Genomic DNA, 16,809 nt, shown 5'->3' on the forward strand with positions numbered 1-16,809 from the left:
CTGAAGGTGGCTGCAAATGGTTCAGGCTTGTCTTTTGCACTGATTTGCTGGGCTTCCCCATCATTGAGGATGTGGATATTTGTGGAGCCTTCTCCTCCTGTCAGTTGTTTAGTTGTCCACCACCATTCACAACAGGATTTGGCAGGACTGCAGAGCTTAGATCTGATCCATTTGTTGTGGGATCGCTTAGCCGTGTCTATCACCTGCTGCTTCCACTGTTTGGCATGCAAACAGTCCCGTATTGTAGCTTCACCAGCTGACACCTCATTTTGAGGTATGCCTGGTGCTGTTCCTAGCATGCCCTCCTGAACTCTTCATTGAACCAGGGTTGGTCTCCCAGCTTGATGGTAATGGTAGAGTGGGGGTTATGCCAGGCCATGAGATTACAGATTGTGGTTGAATACAATTCTACTGCTGCTGATGGTCACTGCACCTCATGGATGCCCAGTTCTGTGTTGCTAGATCTGTGCAAAATCTATCCCATTTAGTACGGCAGTAGTGCCACACAACACAATGGTGGGTACCCTCAGTGTGAAGATGGGACTTCATCTCCACAAGGACTGTGTGGTGGTCACTCCTACCAATACTGTCATGGACAGATGCATCTCCCTCCTGACTATATACCATTGTGCCACCACATCAGGTGGGTCTGTCCTGCCAGTGGGACAGGATATACCAGGGATGGCGATGGTGGTGTCTGGGACATTGTCTGTAAGATATGATTTCGTGAGTATGACTATGTCAGGCTGTTGCTTGACTAGTCTGTGGGACAGCTGTTCCAATTTTGGCACAAGCCCCCAGATGTTAGTAAGGAGGACTTTGCAGGGTCAACAGGGCTGGGTCTGCCATTGTCGTTTCCGGTGCCTAGGTCGATGCGGGTGGTCTGTCCGGTTTCATTCCTTTTGTTCGACTTTGTCACGGTTTGATACACCTGAGTGGCTTGCTAGGCTATTTCAGACAGCAGTTAAGAGTCAACCACGTTGCTGTGGGACTGGAGTCACTTGTGGGCCAGACCAGGTAAGGAAGTCAGATTTCCTTCCCTAAAGGACATTAGTGAACCAGATGGACTTTTACAACAATCGACAATGGTTTCATGGTCACCACTAAACTAGCTTTTACATTTCCAGGTTTATTAATTGAATTCAAATTCCACCACCTACCGTGGTGGGATTCGAACCCATGTCCCCAGGGTGTTAACCTGAGGCTCTGGGTTACTAGTCTCATGACATTACCACCATGCCACCACCTCCCCATGCCATCACAAAGACGACCTATTTCCATCTCCACAACATTGCCCGACTCTGCCCACCTCAGCTCATCTGCTGCTAAAATCTTCATCCATGTCATTGTTGACTCTAGACTGACTATCCCAACACGCTGCTGGTCGGTCTCCCACATTCCACCCTCCCTAAACTTGAGGTCATCCAAAACTCTGCTGTCTGTGTCCTTACTCGCACTGAGTCCCTCTCACCCATCACCTCTGTGCTTGCTGACCTACATTGGCTCCCGGTTACATATAAAATTCCCATCCTTGTTTTCAGAATCCTCCATGGCCTTGCCCTTCCCTATCTCTGTAATCTCCTCCAGCCCCACAATCCTCCGAGATATCTGTGCTTCTCTAATTTTGGCCTCTTGAGCCTCCCCAATTGTCATCACTCCACCACTGCTGGCCATGGCTTCAGCTGCCTGGGCCCTAAGGTCTGAAATTCTCTTTTGGCCATCTGCCCTAATATTTCTTATGTGGGTCAATGTCAAATTTTGTTTTATATTGCTCCTGTGAAGCACCTTGGGACATTTTCATTACATTAAAGGTACTATATTCTTATTTATTGGGAGGAACTTGTAAAGAAAGACACACCAAGGTGGCCAAATCACATGTTTAATGGCATCATCATGCACTGGGCATGCTCATAACATAGGAATACACTACACTGCTTCCCCTTATAATGTTTTTTTTAATAAACTACAGGTAGACTAACTATGCAACTTAAAAAACAAAGAAATCTTTGAGAATATGCACACTTGGCAAAATAAAAACGGACTCTTTTTTAAACAATATCTATAATCACATCTAAAAATTGGTTTATTAAGTCTTCCTGATCTTCTCACAGGTTTTGATGTCAAGTCAGGTTTTGGACTGTCTGGTTTCAGTTCAGGACTTACAGAAGATCTTGATCCTTTTTCTGAAACTGGTACTTCAGACACTGAAATCTGAACTGGTTCACACTCTGATAAAAGCAAGTAGGGCATGCTCAAGTTTTGGATTATCCCTCACTGGGATCATGTAATCTACACGAACATTTTGAAATGGACGAGTCACCCATGACGATGGTTATCAAGGAGTTTTTGGCAGCTTATTCCTGCAGTTTTGACAAATGGTACATTTGTTAACCAATAATCTAAATCACTGTCTAGACCAGTCCAATAAACAAAACTTCTGGCTATGGATTTCATGCTATGTACGTGTGTTCATTGTAATGTTCTGCCAGAATCTTGTCTCTTAAAGAACTAGGTACTATCATTCTCTGATGCCATTTAATGCATCCCTGTTCACATGACAATTTATTACATCGATTGTGGAAGGATTTCAGTTCTTTGTCTGTACTTGCCAAACTCGATCCAATTGTTCAAAATCTGTTCGGAGACTCTTTTGAAACTAGATCTTTCTGAGTTTCAGCTGTAATTTCAGTTGCAGTGATTAGAAAGTCCACATGCACAGCATCTATTGTGAAGATTGCACCTTCACAGCATGCTTTTGAGTCTTCATGCAGCAAATGCAACAATGCGTCAGCTATAGCATTCTCCTTTCAACTACGATATTCATTGTTGTAGTTCTACTGTGAGAGAAGTACAGCCGACTGTGGCATCCTTGACGCTGCCATTGTCAGTATTCCAGACTTTGGACCCAGAATAGCTATTAGGGATTTATGATCTGTTACTGGCATAAAGTTTCTACCCAACAAAAACTGGTGAAACGTTTTGATTTTGAAAATGATTCCAAGCGTTTCCTTTTCTATCCGCGCGTAGTTACATGCACTCTTGGTCAGTGTTCGTGACACAAATGCTATGGACTTCTCTTGACCACTGTGTTACGGACAGGTGTGAAATGATAGGGGTGGTTTCCCTTTTCACCTCTCAGCTGACCAAAGGCAGTGGCTGGGATTTTATGGGCCCCCCTGAGGTGGATTCGGAGGCAGCAGGGCATGGAGAATCATGACGGGTGGTGGGGTGGAGGGCCCATCGCCTCCCCATCGCCCAGCAATCTTTCCAGGGAGTGGGATAGGCCAATGATGGCCCTCCCGCCCAGAGGCAAATTGAGATCCTTAAGGGCTTATTAAGGGCTAATTAAGGGCCGCTTCCTGTCACCGCTGGGATCTTACCAGCGGTGGGTGGCCTCCACCGCTGGGGGAGGACACTTTGTAAAATGAGGTGCCCTCCCTGCAGGTGTGGGGAGGTCCCTCCTTCATGGGCAATTCGTGACCCACGGAGGACCCCCAACTGAAACAACTCTACCCTCAGGGACCCCCCATCCTTGGACTGAACTATCACCACTCCCCCCCCCACCTCAGGCCTTCCGGCCTGGCCCCAGTGATCCCGTCGCACCTACCCCTGGCCCAGGGTTCCACCACTGGGCCTGGATCCAAGGCCTCTGCAATACCGGCAGTGGTGACCACTCCCAATAGCACTGCCGATACTGCTGAACTGCCGGCCCTGTGATTGGAGGTGGGATCCATGTCCCTTTAAAGTCGCCTTTTCAGCCTGGCATTGGGAGCCCTGCCTCCAGCATAAAATCCAACCCAGTGTGTTTTATTAGAATTGTGTTTTAACCCTTGAGCATTTTAATCATCAATAAACAGACAAATGCCAGGTTTTCTCATAGGTTTAAAGAAAGATCAATGTTTAGTCACCAAAACCTGAAAATTCACAACTTCACCCACTCTCTCACACACACACACACACGCACATACACAAGAAAAGATAGAGATTAAAAGATAGCATGCATTGAGGTCAAGTATTTCTTAAAAGAGCTCACTGTAAAACCTTCTTTGCTTCCCCGGAAGGAAAATTTAAACAGTGCAGGCCTGGTTTTTCTTCGCCTGGTTTTCTGAAGTCGAACTTGGAAAGTTTCAGGTGGGCGAATGTTTTGCTGCAGACTTCTTTGGTTAAATCTCAGTCACAATCCGCTGGCGAAAAATCCTGTTATACTCTTCCAGGAAGGGAGTTTCAAAGGTCACCTCTTTGTCTCTGTCTCCAGGTTGTTTTAAAAATGGTACTCAGCAGGTCTTCTTTTCTGGAATAGATTTCTCTCAGCCTCCTGACTTTCTGGCTCAGCAATGTTATTAAAACCTCCTTATCAGAGACTTGGTTTCTGTCGGGTGACTAAGGTTTCTCTCTCATTGTGTTTTCATGAATGGTTTGATGGTGTTGTCATTGTTAGACAATGGATTTGAATGTTGCTCATCTCTATGCCATCTTGATATAGTGCTGCTTTTTTCACGCCTATTATCTTGAGTTTGAGACTGGCGACTCTGGGCTGGACTTTTTCTGCTAACTGCCAGGAGCGGTGGCGAGCTTCACAAGCAGTGGGGCGCACACTCTGGATTTGCCCCGCTGAGCCACCGCGATATTTAGCGTGCCTTCTCATTTACATGGAGGGGGCAGAACGCCCACCCCCAATGACGTAGAGGGTGTGGGCACTCCGGCCCTGGCAACACCGTCTGGTGCCACTGCGCAGTTACCGGCACCATTTTTAAAGGGCTTCAAGCCCTTCAGATCCATTTAAATTTTTAAAGTTACAGGTCTGTAAAAAATAAATGCTTAACTTTATCAGCACTTTCAATCCCTCTCCCACCCTTCAATGACTAATTAATCTATAAATTGCCCTCACCCCCCCAGAAAAGTAAAATCTCGATCCTGACCTGCGCTCCCCCCCCCCAAATTTCTTCACTTTAACTTTTAACCCCTTCCCACCATCCCCTCCACCAGTCACCTTGGTTTTTGCTGTTCCCCACTCTTATGCCCTGAAAACTTCACTCCTCCCCTCCCCACCAGCGTTCCAACTCGGATCTCCGAAGGAGATCCAAAGGCAAGGGAGTTCTGGCAACCGACCAGAATATCAGAGTGGGATGGCCTTCACGACGAGGTAAGTATTAATTCCTTTATTAACATAAATTTAAATATTTTAATTAGGCCCCCGTCGCCGAGCGGCGAGGAGGCTGCCCCGAGGCCTCGCCACCGCCAGTAATATGGGGTAGGGCCTTCCCAGTGTCGAGGTATTTTCCGGGCCCCCCTGCCATGACCCCCGACATTGGGGGCTGGTAAAATCCAGCCCTCTATGTCTGCAAAGTCGTTGTTAGTTCAACTGATTGAAAAAGGTAGCTATTAACATTGAATGGGCCATTAGCATTTCTAATGCTTTCTTCAACACTTGACCAGACATGACATCTGATTCAGGGTTCCAGCGGTCACCATGTGTATTCGCAGTACAGAAAAGGTCACCTTACTCCATTTTGTCTTGAAGCAAATGTGTTCATTTTTGGAGTTCAATTCCTCAGTTCATTTTTATAGTTTATAATTTGCTCCTTTCCTGAGCATGACAACTGCTCCAACTCCATAGTTTGAAACAGCATATGCAGGTTACGATTTGTGTCGTAACGAACGAATAGTGCATCTCTGGCCAAGCTTCTCTTCAATGCATCAGAAGCACCTTGTTGTGCTTTAGCCCATTCCCATTTCACATTTTTCTTCAACAACTCATGTGCAAGCTTAGGCAGAAGTCACGAGTAGTATTGGACTATGCCGAGAAAAGATCTAAGCTCAGAGACATCTTTTGGCTTTGGGGATTGGCTAATGTCTGTATCTTCACTTTCATTGGCTACAGTCCTTTATCATTGATGTTCAAACCAAGTTACACTACCTCAGATTGCACAAAAGCACACTTGTTCCTTTTCAACTTCAGATTGTGATCATTGAGCCTTTTTAACACTTCATCCAACAGCTGAAAATGTTCTTCCTCTCTTGCAGTTGCAATCAACACATCATCCTGATTACAAAAGCAATGCGACACTCCTTGCCAAATCTTATCCATTATAGCTTGGAAGATTTTTGGAGAAGACTTCATACCATAGGGCAGCTTTGTGTAGGAATGTAACCCTATGTGTCCGTTTATAGTAAGATATTGCTGACTCTCTTGATCCACATTGCGCTGTGCATAAGCATGGGACAAATCCAACTTTGGGAAGAGCTTGGATCCCGCTTACTCTGCATACAAATCCTGAGAAGTCGGTAGTGGGCACTGATCATTATTCCCTGCCTGGCCAATAGTGACTTTGCAGTTCCCGCAGAGTCTTATGGTTTTTTTCAGACTTGGGCAATAGTACAATTGAGGTTGCCCAATCACTGTGATCAGTTTTTATCATTCATCTCTAGTTTCTTTAGTTCCTCTTCAACCTGGGTTTTGAGAGCATAAGGAACTGGTTTTACATCAGGCCTAACTCGGACATGCGCTTTCACACCAATTATAACTTATACGTTCATAACTACCCTCAAAAATTTTCCTACAACTATCCAAAAGCTGACCAAACTGCTTGGTCGTCTCAACTTGGAAAATATGCTCCCAATCTAACCAGGCTTATGAAGCCATTCTTTTCTCATTAATAAATTAAAACAGCAAATGCTTTAAATACTCAGCAGTTCTGGCAGCATCTGTGGAGAGAGAAACAGAGTTAACATTTCAGGTATGTGACCTTTCATCAGAACTACAGCTTTGCCCATTAATGTTGGCTTGTTGACATATCTCACGATAATAATGGGTAAGTTGATGGACTTGCCCTTATATTGAACATTGGACTCCATGGGTTGGGTTTAATGGGCCCTGTGAAGACAGGCTGGGAGATGGTGGGCCCATAGAAATGCAATGGCAGGTGGGAGCAGAGGGCCAGTCACCTTCCCATCACACCACGATGAAGTCGGGGTTGGGAAAGGCCGAAGACAGCCTTCCTGGCCAAAGCCCAATTGAGGACTTTAAGTGGCCAATTGCTAGCCAATTTAAGACCTTTTCCTGCCACTGCTGGAATTAAACCAGCAGCCAGGGGACCTCCATCACATGGTCGTCCAGTAAAATGAGCTGGATTGGCCCCAGAAATCCAACCTCATTTACCTATGGTCCCGGGCTCCAGTGCTGGTCTCAGGCTCCCAGGCCTCCTACAGTCCTGGCAGTGGCCACCGCTCCCGGTGGCACTGCCAATACTACTGAGATGTCAGCCCTCTGATTGGCCAGCAGTTCTTGAAGGTGGGATCCCCATCCTTAAAGGGATGGGGAGCACAGCGCCAGGCATTTAAGTGCCTGAGCGCTGTTGAATCATGCTGGTGGAGCTCCAAAAGGCCAAGGCTGGGTTACCCTCGCCTTTTTGACCTGGCGCCCGGAGCCCCACCAGCATGACTAAATTCAGCCACATTTATCCACAGGTTTCTAACACCTCAGCGGAGTAGGTTTTCAACAGAACTGTGCTCTCATACGTGTCTCTACTGATCATTGAGCAATCTGCAGCTGTATTCGTGCACAGGTTGATTTACTGTTTATTTTCCATAGAACCATAGAAAAAATATGGCACAGAAGGAGGTCATTCAGCCCATCATGTCTGTGCCAGCCGTAAAATCTAGCCACCCAATCTAATCTCACCTTCCAGCACCTCGTCCGTAGCCTTGCAGGTTACAGCACTTCAGGTGCAAGTTCAGGTACCTTTTTTTAAAGAATTGAGGGTTTCTGCTTCCACTACCATTCCTGACTGTAATTCCAGACACCCACCACCCGCAGGTGAAAAGGTTTTTCCTCATTTCCCCTCTAAACCTTCTACCAATCGACTTAAATCAGTGTCCCCTGGTAATTGACCTCTCCGCTAGGGGAAACTGGTCCTTCCTGTCTACTCTATCTAGGCCCCTCATAATTTTGTACACCTCAATTAAGGCACCCCTCAGCCTCCTCTGTTAAAAGGAAAACAGCCCTAGCCAATTCAATCTTTCCTCATAGCTGCTACTTTCAAGGCCTGGCAACATTCTTGTAAATCTCCTCTGTAATCTCTCCAGAGCAATTATGTCCTTCCTGTAATGTGGTGGCCAGAACTGTACGCAATATTCTAGCTGTGGCCTGACCAGCGTTTTATACAGTTCCAGCATTACATCCCTGCTTTTGTATTCTATACCTCGGCCAATAAAGGAAAGCAATCCATATGCCTTCTTCACCACTCTATCTACCTATCCTGCCACCTTCAGGGACCTGTGGACATGCACTCCAAGGTTTCTCACTTCTTCTACCCCTCTCAATATTCTCCTGTTTATTGTGTATTCCCTCACTTTGTTTGCTCTCCCCAAATGCATTACCTCACACAAATTCCATCTGCCACTTTTCCGCCCACTCAACCAAACCATTGATATCATTCTGGAGTCTACAGCTATCCTCTTCACTATCAACTACATGGCCAATTTTTGTGTCATCAGCAAATTTCCCAATCATGCCTTTAAGTCCAAATCATTAATATATACCACAAACAGCAAGGAACCCAACACTGAGCTCTGTGGAACCCCACTGGAAACCGCCTTCCATTCGCAAAAACATCCGTTGACCATTACCCTTTGTTTCATGTCACTGAGCTAATTTTGGATCCAACCTGTCACATTCTGTTGTATCCCATGGGCTTTCATTGTACTGACCAGTCTGCCATGCGGGATCTTGTAAAATGCCTTACTAAAATCTAAGTTGACCACATTCACTGCACTACCCTCATCAATCCTCCTTGTTACTTCCTCAAAAAACTCAATCAAGTTAGTAAGAGATGACCTTCTGTCAACAAATCCATGCTGACTATCCCTGATAAATTCATGCCTTTCTAGGTGGCAGTTTATTCTATCTCTCAGAATTGATTCTAATAATTTACCCACCACCGAAGTCAGACTGACCGGCCTATAATTATTTGACCTATCCCTCTCACCCTTTTAAACAATGGTACGATGTTCACAGACCTCCAATCCTCTGGCATCTCACCCATATCCAGGAAGGATTTGAATATGATCCTCAGTACAACCACTATTTCCTCCCTTGCTTCCTTTAACAACTGGGATGCAATCCATCCGGCCCTGGCGATTCATCCTCTTTCAAGGATGTCAGCCCCTCTAGTACTTCCTCTCTTATTATCCTTATCATATCTAATATTTCACACTCCTCCTCTTTTACTACAATATCTGCATCATCCCTCTCCTTTGCAAAGACAGAGACAATAAACTCATTAAGAAGCCTGCCCACAACTTCTGCATCCACGCATAAGTTCCTTTGCAAATCTCTGATAGGCCCTACCCTTTCCTTAGTTATCCTCTTGCTCTTAACATACTGATAAAACATCTTTGGGTTTTCCTTGAATTTACCTGCCAGTAATTTTTCATGTCCTCTCTGCTTTTCTAATTTCCTGTTTTACTTCACCCCTGCACTTTCTATACTCCTCTAGGCTTTCTAAAGTATTACGTTTTTTGTGATCGTCATAAGCTTTCTTTTTCGGTTTTAACTTACCCTGTAAACTTCTAGATAACTAGTTCTAGTTTTGACAGTACCACCCTTTATCTTTGTGTGGACATGCCTACACTGTGCCTGGAGAATCTCAATTTGGAATCCTTTCCAACACCTTTGTACAAAAGTCTTTGTCATTTGAGTGATTGCGAGTGGGATAAACATTGTACAGCCCTAGATCCTCTTTGTTTAAGCACTCTGGATTCACTTCAAGGTTTTCAACTTCACCCTAGGAATGAGTTCCCTTTCCGGCTTTGGCCTTCACACAGCAAACAGTTGTAATATGGCTTTTCTTTTGGCAATTGCAGTGTGTACCATCTACAAGATGCACTGCAGCAATGCACCAAGTCTCCTTTTACAGCATCTTCCAAGCCCACAACCTCTACCACCAAGAAGGACAAGAGCAGCAGATGCATGGAAATACCACCACCAGCAAGTTCCCCTCCAAGTCGCACACCATCTTGATTTGGAACTATATCGCCGTTCCTTCACTGTTGCTGGGGCAAAATCCTGGAACACCCTTCCTAACAGCACTGTGGGTGTACCTACACCCCAAGGACTGCAGTGCTTCAAGAAGGCAGCTCACCACCACCTTCTCAAGGGAAATTAGGGATGGGCAATAAATGCTGGCCTATCCAGTGATGCCCACATCCCATGAACAAATAAAATAAAATTATAGCATTTGACTTTTCTGTACTGACATGCCTGTGCCATGTGGCTGTCATTACAGCAATAATGTCACTAAACTTTTAACAACAACATTCTTCTGATCAGAAACAAAAACAAGAAATGCTGGATTCACTCAGCAGGTCTGGCAGCATCTGTAGAAAGAGAAGCAGAGTTAACGTTTTGGGTCAGTGACCCTTCTTCGGAACCGAAGAAGGGTCACTGACCCGAAACGTTAACTCTGCTTCTCTTTCTACAGATGCTGCCAGACATGCTGAGTGAATCCAGCATTTCTTGTTTTTGTTTCAGATTTCCAGCATCCGCAGTATTTTGCTTTTATTCTTCTGATCAGGTCTCCCAGCTTTAGATTTGGCAGAAGCCTTCTGACAGTGGACAGAAGCTGTACTAGTTACTTACCTAGAATTCCTGAGTATTCTCTGATGCCATCGCCATGGTAGACGCAATCTTACACATTAGCTCAAACATAAGATATTATGTAAAAGCAAAATACTGCGGATGCTGGAAATCTGAAACAAAAACAAGAAATGCTGGAATCACTCAGCAGGTCTGGCAGCATCTGTGGAAAGAGAAGCAGAGTTAACGTTTCGGGTCAGTGACCCTTCTTCGGAACTGACAAATATTAAAAATGTCACAAGTTATAAGCAAGTGAGGTGGGGGTGGGGCAAGAGATAACGAAGAAGGGTCACTGACCCGAAACGTTAACTCTGCTTCTCTTTCCACAGATGCTGCCAGACCTGCTGAGTGATTCCAGCATTTCTTGTTTTTGTATAAGATATTATGTGTTTAGTAGCTTTGCATCGATTATTTCATCCACCAATCCACACATAAATCTGTCTCGTAATGCACGGTCTAAGAATGTACCAAAGTTGCAATGTAATGATAAATTCGTCAGTGCCACAATGTACTCACCAACTGTTTAATTTCTTCTTTGTTTTGTGGTTCCAAGTTTGTAGCTTTCCACTGACTCTGGTGACTTAAGATTAAAATGTTTCCCCAGCTTGGTGATAATTATTTTGAATGGCACATCTTTTACCTTGTTGGGAGCAAGAAGGTTTATTAGTGTGCCATACACTTCTGTGCCAATCTTCATTAGCAAAATTGTTATCTTGCACTCAAGAATTGCCTGATTCTGAGTCTCGGCCTCTTTACTTTCACCTTTGAGTTTGAATATATCATTTGCTCTGAAGAACATGTCCATTCTTTCAATGAATGAACTGAATTGTTCTCAAGTTCTATCATACATTCCTAGCCTTCCGATGTATCTCGTGGGTGCATGCATTTTGTCCTGTTTTGAAATGTAACAGTGAACCAGTAAACACTTTACTGTGGCTGTCTGTAAGTCAGCCTAATCAGAACAAACTCACCAAAGCCAGTTTAGTCAGTAGTTGAATCAGATGGTAGTACCCTGCAGAATCCATTCAACTGAGTGCAGCCCACACATTTTCAGAAACAATGAAGCTTAACACAATCTAGTTGAAAATCGTCACCATCCTAGCAGGTAGGTCGCTGGGAGCTAGCTTATTTTGTTCATCATGGTCTCGATTGCCAGGTACTGGAAAAAAATTTGCATTTTAATCCCTTCCTTGTCACCAAAATCTGTTATATATTGGGAGGAACTTGTCAGGAAAGACAGACACCAAGATGGCCAGATCACATGTTTAATGATGTCATCACACACTGGGCATCCTCACAACATATTACAAATATTAATACAAATTGTTGTTGATGTAAATAATATTAAATAATCACTTGTGCTTTCTGACATCACAGGCCTATACTGTAACAGAACCTGGGACGGATGGTTATGCTGGGATGATACACCAGCTGGAACACTAAGCATGCAGAACTGCCCGAACCACTTCAATGACTTTGATGAAACTGGTAATAGACTTTCAGCTTTTCACTCCTTTTATAACTCTTGAGGATTCTACTGCAGTTCTATTCCCACAAAACAACTTAATACTTATTTCAAAAGCATTTACTGCCATATTCATAACCTCATGGCTGCAAAATTGGGCACTGTAGTGTCCGTAGTTTCAGCATTAAGGGTGCCGTTTTGCAACCAAAATGGTGTCAATGCTGCTTGTTCTCACTACCAGCACAGCCAATGATGAGTGCCATCTTGGTGAGGAAGTTAGCACAGGTGCAAGGAGTGTGAACTGGAAGTATGCAAAGTAGACAGCTTGTGATGTCAGTGTGTAACACTGATTTGACACCAGTGCTGGCATTTTTAACCTCACTGCTCCAGCTAACACCTGCTCTTAACCTCACACAGCTGAACATGCATTCAGCAGCAGCAAAAACCCCCACTAGCGCTATTTGAAGGGATTATCAACAACGTGCAGGTTAGTTGCTGATTAATCTCTACAGGCTCTGTTTGAGTTTATGGAACTGCTGGGTGTTTTGAGGAATTGCTCACAGTTGGTGAAGTCGAAAGGGAGTGATACTGCTCATGGGGAAGGCCTTCGTTGTGCTTGCAAGGGTTCTGGGCACTTGCTCCCAATTCTGGGTGCTATTGTTGCAATTCCCCTTGGTCTGCAGCATGAGAAGGAGATGGAACCGAGGCAGCAAAGAAGGGGACAAACTGCTCACAGAGGGAGGAGGAGGAAGGGGAGAAGGGCTCTGAGCAGGAGGTCTTATCCACTGAGGGTCTTGCGGAAATACATCTCTACCCTCCACCTAAACCAGGAACATTGTTTGTATCATCTGCCCTTTATAAATGAGGTGCTGATAGAACTCTGCCACCTCTTTCAACCAGACTGCCAACCTCAGAGCAAAGCAAGGCAGGCACTGCCAGTGGCTATGAAGGTAGAATCATAAAATCATAGGAATTGATGTCATGGAGGAGGTCATTCAGCCCATTATGTCTGTCTCAGCCAAAAAATTGGTATCCAGCTTAATCCCTCCTTCCAGCTCTAAGTCCATAAACTGTAGGTTACAGGACTTGAAGTGCATATTCAAGTACTTTTTAAATGCGATGAGATTTTCTGCCTCTACCACCCTTTCAGACTGTGAGTTCCAAACCTCCAGCACCCTATGAGTGAAAAAAATTCTCTTCAACTCCCTTCTAATTGCTTTAAATCTATGTCCCTGGCTATTGACCTCTCTGTTAAGGGAAATAGGTCACAGAATCATGGAATCCTCGCCACTCTATCTAATTTTACACACTTCAATTAAATCTCCCCTCAGCCTTCTCTGTTCTAAAGAAAACAACCCCAGCCTATCAAATCTTTTCTCATAGCTAAAATTCTCTATTCCTGGCAACTTCCTCATAAATCTCCTTTGTACCCTCTCTAGTATGATCGCATCCTTCCTGTAATATGGTGACCAGAACTGTAGGCAGTACGCTAGTTGTGGCCTAACTGATGTTTTATACCATTCTAGCATAACCTTCCTTCTCTTATACTATACTCTGTGGCTCAGCTAATAAAGGAAATTATCCCATATGCCTTCTTAATCACCTTATCTACTTATCTGTTACCTTCAGGGATCTATGCATATGCGCTCCAAGGTCCCTCTGCTCCTGTACACTTCTCAGTATCCTACCATTTATTGAGTATTTTTTTGCCTTCAAAATTTTTTCCAATAATTTTCCCACCACCAAGGTTAGGCTGACTGACATGTAATTACTCAGTCTATCCCTTTCTCTCTTTCTAAACAGCGGTACAACATTAGCAGTCCCTCAGTTCTCTGTCACTATGCCTATTGCCAGACAGGATTGGAAAATGATGGTCGGAGCCCCTGCTATTTGCTCCCTTGCTTCTGTTAACAGCCTTGGATACATTTCATCCAGGCCTGGCAATTTGTCCTCTTTCAAAGATGTTAACCCCCTTAATAATTCCTCTCTCACTATGTTTATCCTATCCAATATTTCAAATTCCTCCTCCTTCACTACAATGTCTGCTTCAACCTCCTCTTTTGTGAAGATAGATGCAAAATATTCTTTAAGAACCATGCCCATATGTTCAGCCTTTGCATACAGGTTACCTTTTTGATCTCTAATTGGCCCGACTCTTTCCTTAGTTATGTGCTTTATGTATTCATAAAATATCTTAGTGTTTTTCTTGATTTTACTTGCCAATATTTTTTCATGCCCTCTCTTTGCTTCGGTAATATCCTTTTAAATTTCACCCCTGTGCTTTCAATACTTCTCTAGGCTTTCTGCAGTATTGAGCTCTCAGTATCTGACTTCCCTTTTTTGCCTTATCCTACCCTGTATGCTCCTTGACATCCAGAGGGATCTAGAATTCAAAGTCTCACCAATTTTCTTTGTGGGAACATGTTTGTTCTGAACCCTATCTTGAATACTGCTCTGACACTGATTTACCTTCAAGTAACCGTTTGCAGTCCATTTTTGCTAAACCACATCTCAGCTTAGTAAAATTGGCCTTTCCCCAATTACGAACTTTCAGTCTTGGTTTATATCCATCCTTTTCTATAACTATGTTAAATCTAACTGAATTATGATCACTACTACAAAAATTCTCTTCACTAATACCCCTTCAATCTGCCCAGGTTCATTCCCTAAAGCTAAGTCCAGAAGTGCCCCTTCTCTTTTTGAGCTTCCTGCATACTGGCTAAAACATTCTCCTGAATGCATTTTAAGAATTCTGCATCCTCTATAACTTTTACACTGATACTGTCTCAGTTTTTTTTTAAGTGTAGTTAAAACCCTCTCTTATTACTTCCCTATTGTTTCTGCAGTTCTCAGAAATTTTCAGACACATTTCCTTTTCTATCTCCCCTTGACCTTTTGGAGGTTTATGGTACACACCCAGCAGTGCAATTGCCCCATTTTTTTTCTTCAGTTCAACGCATATTGCCTCATTTGATGATCCTTCTATCATATTATCTATCCTGTTACGACTGAGTGCACTGTTACTTAAGTCCCACTTCTCCACAGGTCACAACATATCAATAAATTTTCCCACTTACCGAAACAGTCAATTAGATACTATACTTGTCCCCAGAATAAAGCACATCAACCAGGTTTCTTTAATAAACAACAAAATTATCTGTTTATTATAAACCAAGTCGAAACCAATAATAAAGTAAATATATATGGAAATTGAAATATTGAAGCCCCTTATTGTTATCCTAGCCCTCACACACACACTCACATACACAACCGGTTAATTGGAGAAAAAAAAAAGGGATTTTTGTTTACAGCTGTTACAAAGCAATGGAAAGAAAAAAAAAACTTAGACTGCAAGAAGATTTGGCAGTTTTGGTGAGGTGTCCCAAAAGCAGATAGGTGGCTGCCACTAGGAATCTTTCCAGGCGACATTGATGAACAGTCTATTTGGGTAGGCATTCAAAGAAATTCAACAACAGAAGGATTCACATAGGTCTCACATCAGGTGTGTAGCAACAAAGGTTTCAGTTCTCACACATTTGATGCAAAGTTTTTTTTTAAAAGATGCAAGGTTTCTGCAAACATTCAGGATTTCTTCAAAATACAGGTGGCAATAGTACATTTTCACACGGGCTTTTGCTTTTCAACAGCAGGGATTCTTCAGTAATAGTTGTCTGGATTTTCTTCTGATCTCTTGGCAGGTCAATAAGCAAATTCCAACTGCCTCTTTTAGTCCAAAAACCATCTTGCTTTTAAAAGTTCAAAATGAAACCAAACTTTTCCAGGCAAGTCCTATGATAGTCATAAATCCTGTCTTATCAATAAGCAAAAATAGCTCTTATGTCAAAACTCCCTGCTATGTTTACTTGAAATGATGTGCCTTCCAGTAAAAACTTGTTTACTGGTCAATTTTTTGTTGGCCTTCCTTTTACAAAAACACCCACAATGTTCAGAAATCTCCAGGTGATTCAATGTCCATGAAATTCTTTTCAGTTTTAAAAATATAGATTCTCAAGTTTTAACAAAAAATGGAAACCTCGAAACACTCTTCACAGCTGTAATTGTTTCTTTAACCAGTATTGAAGCCCCTCCTTTTTTTTATCCTCCTCTCTATCTTGTCTGAAAACACAGTAACAGCAATCTTGATCTGTCATTCCTACCCTTCTTTCAGCCATGTTTCAGTAATAGCTATGATGTCATACTTCTAAGTGCCTATCTGTGCCCTCAGCTCATCTTCTTTATTCACTCGACTCCTTACACTGCCAAATTCCTTTGTTGCTATTTTCTAGCCTTTGTTTCCTCTTCTTTCCACACTTGCTTACTATTTTCCTGCCTTCCATTTCAAGCTCTTCTTCTTTCGCTTCTGAATAGAAACATAGGAGTAGGCCAATTAGCACCTTGAGCCTTTTCCATCATTCAATGAGATCATGGCTGATCTGCAACCTAACTCCATATCCACTTTTGCCCGTAACTAATACCAGCATTCCATTAGCCTTTTTGATTATTTTGTGTACCTGTTTATAACATTTTAATGACCTATGTATTTGGACCCCCAAGTCTCTTTGGACCTCCACTGTTTCTAGCTTTGCACCAATTAGAAAGTACCCTGTTCCATCCTTTTTAGGTCCAAAGTGGATGTACTCACATTTGTCTATATTGAAATCCATTTACCACAGCTTTGTCAATTCACTTAATCTATCAATATCTCTTT

The 16,809-nt window shown here is 43.3% G+C and overlaps 1 protein-coding gene across 1 annotated transcript in view; it reads left to right on the top strand.

The window, feature by feature from the left end:
- The window catches only part of calcr (calcitonin receptor), a 346,460-nt gene that overhangs the window by 147,804 nt on the left and 181,847 nt on the right, over positions 1-16,809 (top strand). Inside the window, exon 4 of the mRNA XM_068051371.1 lies at positions 12,014-12,124. Coding sequence (XP_067907472.1) covers positions 12,014-12,124 — 111 coding nt within the window. The remainder of the gene's footprint in view (positions 1-12,013; positions 12,125-16,809) is intronic.

The sequence above is a fragment of the Heterodontus francisci genome, chromosome 2 (genome assembly GCF_036365525.1).
Source record: "Heterodontus francisci isolate sHetFra1 chromosome 2, sHetFra1.hap1, whole genome shotgun sequence".
In the NCBI taxonomy this organism is placed as follows: Eukaryota; Metazoa; Chordata; class Chondrichthyes; order Heterodontiformes; family Heterodontidae; genus Heterodontus; species Heterodontus francisci.